Below are 3,328 nucleotides of genomic sequence, written 5' to 3'. Positions count from 1 at the left end.
TCTAGGGGCCCCTGGTTTGACGACTCAAGTGTCTCACCAGCAAGACAACGAGCCGTCAACCTGTCCTCGTTGTGGCTGGGGATCAGTGAGGAGGCCCTTACAGAAAGCATAACAGACCACTTTGCTCCTCCCGTTCCTCGGACTGCTGTTGTCCTGCCGGTTGGACTGTCCCCTGCCCTCCCGCCAACCTGCCTACCCAGCATGGATGTCAGGCCGGGTTGCCGCCATCTACCAGGAGCCACTGGCACTGCACGAGCTCTAGGTAGCCCTGAGGAGAGAAAAGCGTTGCAGTGCACCGAGAGCCGACGGAGAGGCACCCCAGATGCTCCGAAATCTGGCCGCCAGTGAGCAGCAGCACCTGCTTGACAGCTTCAATGAGATCTGGCGGTCAGGACAGGTGCCGGAGTCATGGCGCACAGCCATCATGGTGCCCATCTTGAAAGCCAGAAAGCCCGCTGGGGAACTGTCTTCCTACCAGCCAGTCTCCCTCCCCTCTGCTCCTAGCAGGGTAATGGAAGCTATTGCCCTGGTCCGACTGGACTGGGTGGCCTGTAGCTTCCTTGCTGATCAATATACGGGCTTCGGGGGCCGATGGCAGACCGCTGACTCCATTGCAGATATCATCTCCACCCTGCCACATTCCAAGGCCAATGATGATGCAGTCTTCCTCCTGCTGATAGATGTCCAGTGAGCCTCTGACAGACTGCCCCGTCTAGTCGTCCTGCAGCGGAATCAGCGGAAACCTGCGGCAGTTCCTGACCTCCTTCCTACGCGAGTATACTCCCAGAGTACGGGAGGGATGAGCAAACAGCTCCTCTCGCTCAGTGGCTGCATTAGTACCACAAGGATCGGTGGTCAGCCCCTCCCTATTTAATCTGGCTTGGTTGCCTGCAGCCCTGCCGGTCGACCCCCTCTTTCACGTAGTCGTCAATCTGCGCAGACAACATCGCCCTGTGTGTACAAGGCCCACCGCAGTCTCTCGATGATGCGCGCATGGCCCTTTAGAAAGCCCTGGATACCTGTGCCGCCTACCTGAGCAGCATTGGCCTCATTATCTCTGCAAGGAAGACGGAGGCCCTGCTGCTACACCCTAAAGCAGCTAGCCGCCGCACTGCTGCCCGGCCTCAAACGCATGCAGATCCCGTGGAGCACGACGGTCATGTACCTCTGTCTACGCATAGACCACTGCCTGAGATGGCTTCCTGCTACAAAAGGACTGCATGTCCACACCTTCAAGGTACGCAAAGCCGTCTCCCAGCTCCTGGCTCGTGGACAGGGCTGTGCATCCAGGTGGGCCCTACAGCTATACGATACTGCTGCCACATCACGCCTGTGGGACGCCCTCCCATTGGTCGCGCTGCCTCCACCACGTCCAAGGAAACCGGAGCTGCAGCACCAGTCTGCAGTCCGGCTCTGCCTTGGCATCCCCCGCTACTCCCAAGTGGCTGCCACACTCACTGAGGCCAGGAGCACGGCCCCTGTCGCTCCTCTATCTGCAACAGGGCCTATGCATGACACATTGACCGACTCCACCACGCGGCAAACGGTCAAGCCCTCCTGACGCGCCTACGTTCTTGGCCTGCGTCACAGATGGGAAAGCTGTGCGGCCTCTATGAGGAGGTCATAGGGGACATGCCAGATAATGCAGCAAAACCATCCCCACCAGAGCGACCACCAGTCTCCATCACCATGGAATTGCCCGGCATCTCGTAAGGGCGCTCCCAAGCATGTGCCCTCCAGCAGACGGGTGCCTCTCCTTCATGAGAGGCTCAAGGACCCCCTCCACATCTTCGTTGACGGATCTGTGATGCCGAACGTGGGCTCATTGACAACAGCCTGCGTTGCACCTACTCTGCAGAAATGCAAGCTCTGCCGCCTTCCGGCACATGCAAGCTCCGCTTGCACCAGAGGTAGCAGGCCTCCACCTCGCTGTCTATCTGCTCGCAGAGGAGCTTGGCAGCGACCCCGGCAGCCATCTTCTGCGATTCCAAGGCGGCTCTCCTCTGCGTGCAAAGGCCTGAAAGAGCTATAGCCTTGAGGTCGCCCTGCTCTCTTCCAGCCTGTCCGCACTCCGGGAGGCAGGCTGCTCGGTGTCCCTGCATCGGCTACCGGCGCACGTGTGGATCCCGGGCAACGAGCAAGCCGACACCCTTGCAAAGAGTGCCCACCACTCCACGGTCACACTCAGCCTTGCTATATTAACCGGGGACTTCATGAGGCACAGGCTGCGACGGCACCTGATCGTTGGGTGCCCGCATGCGAGCGCGGTGCCGGATCGGATGCGCAGCACATCGGCTCCGTCGTTCTTCGCTCTGCTCACCGACAAACCTTCACGGAAGCCCACGAAGCCACCGCCACAAGCTGCAGAATGTTGTCCGGGACATCTAGATACCTTTTCTATGCAGATGGACGATTTTCAAGCCGTTCCGGGCAATTCAAGTTTCCTTCCACGACGCCGGCGGCGCTGCTAAGCCTAACGGCCGCGGCGGCTGGCATCGCACCAACGAACACCCGATGGCGGACGTGCAAGCTGAATGTGTGGGGTTACGACCCCGATGGGATGGTATGGACCACCGTCCCTACCACCAGCTGCCAGCCAGAGCCGCAGGAACCTTTCAAGAGCACCACGCTCACCGAGCGAAGGGCGGCCATGTCCTAATGGCGGCTCCAGCCGACGCGGCCGCTATTGACGCTCGGCAGGAACACCAGCTCCTGCCTGTGCCGCGCTCTGCGGGCGCTCAGGGGAAGAAAAGGAGGGCTTGGACCTGCTTGCCCTACCTCTTGCCCTACCCAAACCGGCCCCGACGGCAAGAGTCGCACTCACCGCTGTTTTCCCAGAGAACAGCATGGGCCGCGCAATCCTCGCCCACCTTGGATCCGCTGCTGCCCGATCAGCATAAGGTTCTGGTCACTCACCGGCACGGTGAGTGACCAGAACCTTATGCTGGTATATACCCCGTCCACACGCATTGCGGACAAAATCATAGAGGAGTTTACGGCCAACTCCCCCGCCGGTGCGGTGCCCCTCGTCGGGCATCTGCGATCACACGGTCACGACTCGTGCTACGGGGCGGTGACTGTGAGCAGTACCGACACTGAAGCCACAACCAAGAAAGCCTGTACTGGCGCGATGGCGAGGTAACTCAAATCCGGCGATTGGGCACCTCCAACAAGGTGCGGCTCACCTTCTCCGGCGAGGTTAATCCCAGGCATGTTCTATACGACGCCCTGCTGATCCCGGTTCAGCAATACAAGAAGACTGTACCAGCCTGTGGGCGCTGCGGTGCCATCGGCCACCGCCCAGTCGCCTGCCCTGAACCCTAACCTG

The 3,328-nt window shown here is 60.3% G+C and overlaps 1 protein-coding gene across 1 annotated transcript; it reads left to right on the top strand.

The window, feature by feature from the left end:
* Positions 1-322: 322 nt before the first annotated feature.
* LOC139054563 (uncharacterized) lies at positions 323-691 on the top strand. Its single transcript, XM_070531720.1, has one exon. It carries the CDS (start codon positions 323-325, stop codon positions 689-691), a length of 369 nt encoding a protein of 122 aa, XP_070387821.1.
* Positions 692-3,328: the final 2,637 nt, after the last annotated feature.

This window comes from Dermacentor albipictus, chromosome 1 (assembly GCF_038994185.2).
Source record: "Dermacentor albipictus isolate Rhodes 1998 colony chromosome 1, USDA_Dalb.pri_finalv2, whole genome shotgun sequence".
Classification (NCBI taxonomy): Eukaryota; Metazoa; Arthropoda; class Arachnida; order Ixodida; family Ixodidae; genus Dermacentor; species Dermacentor albipictus.
This window is presented reverse-complemented; position numbering and strand designations above follow the sequence as displayed.

Coding starts and splice junctions, on each gene's coding strand:
- LOC139054563 (XM_070531720.1), top strand. CDS start 323: ATGCTCCGAAATCTGGCCGCCAGTGAGCAGCAGCACCTGCTTGACAGC.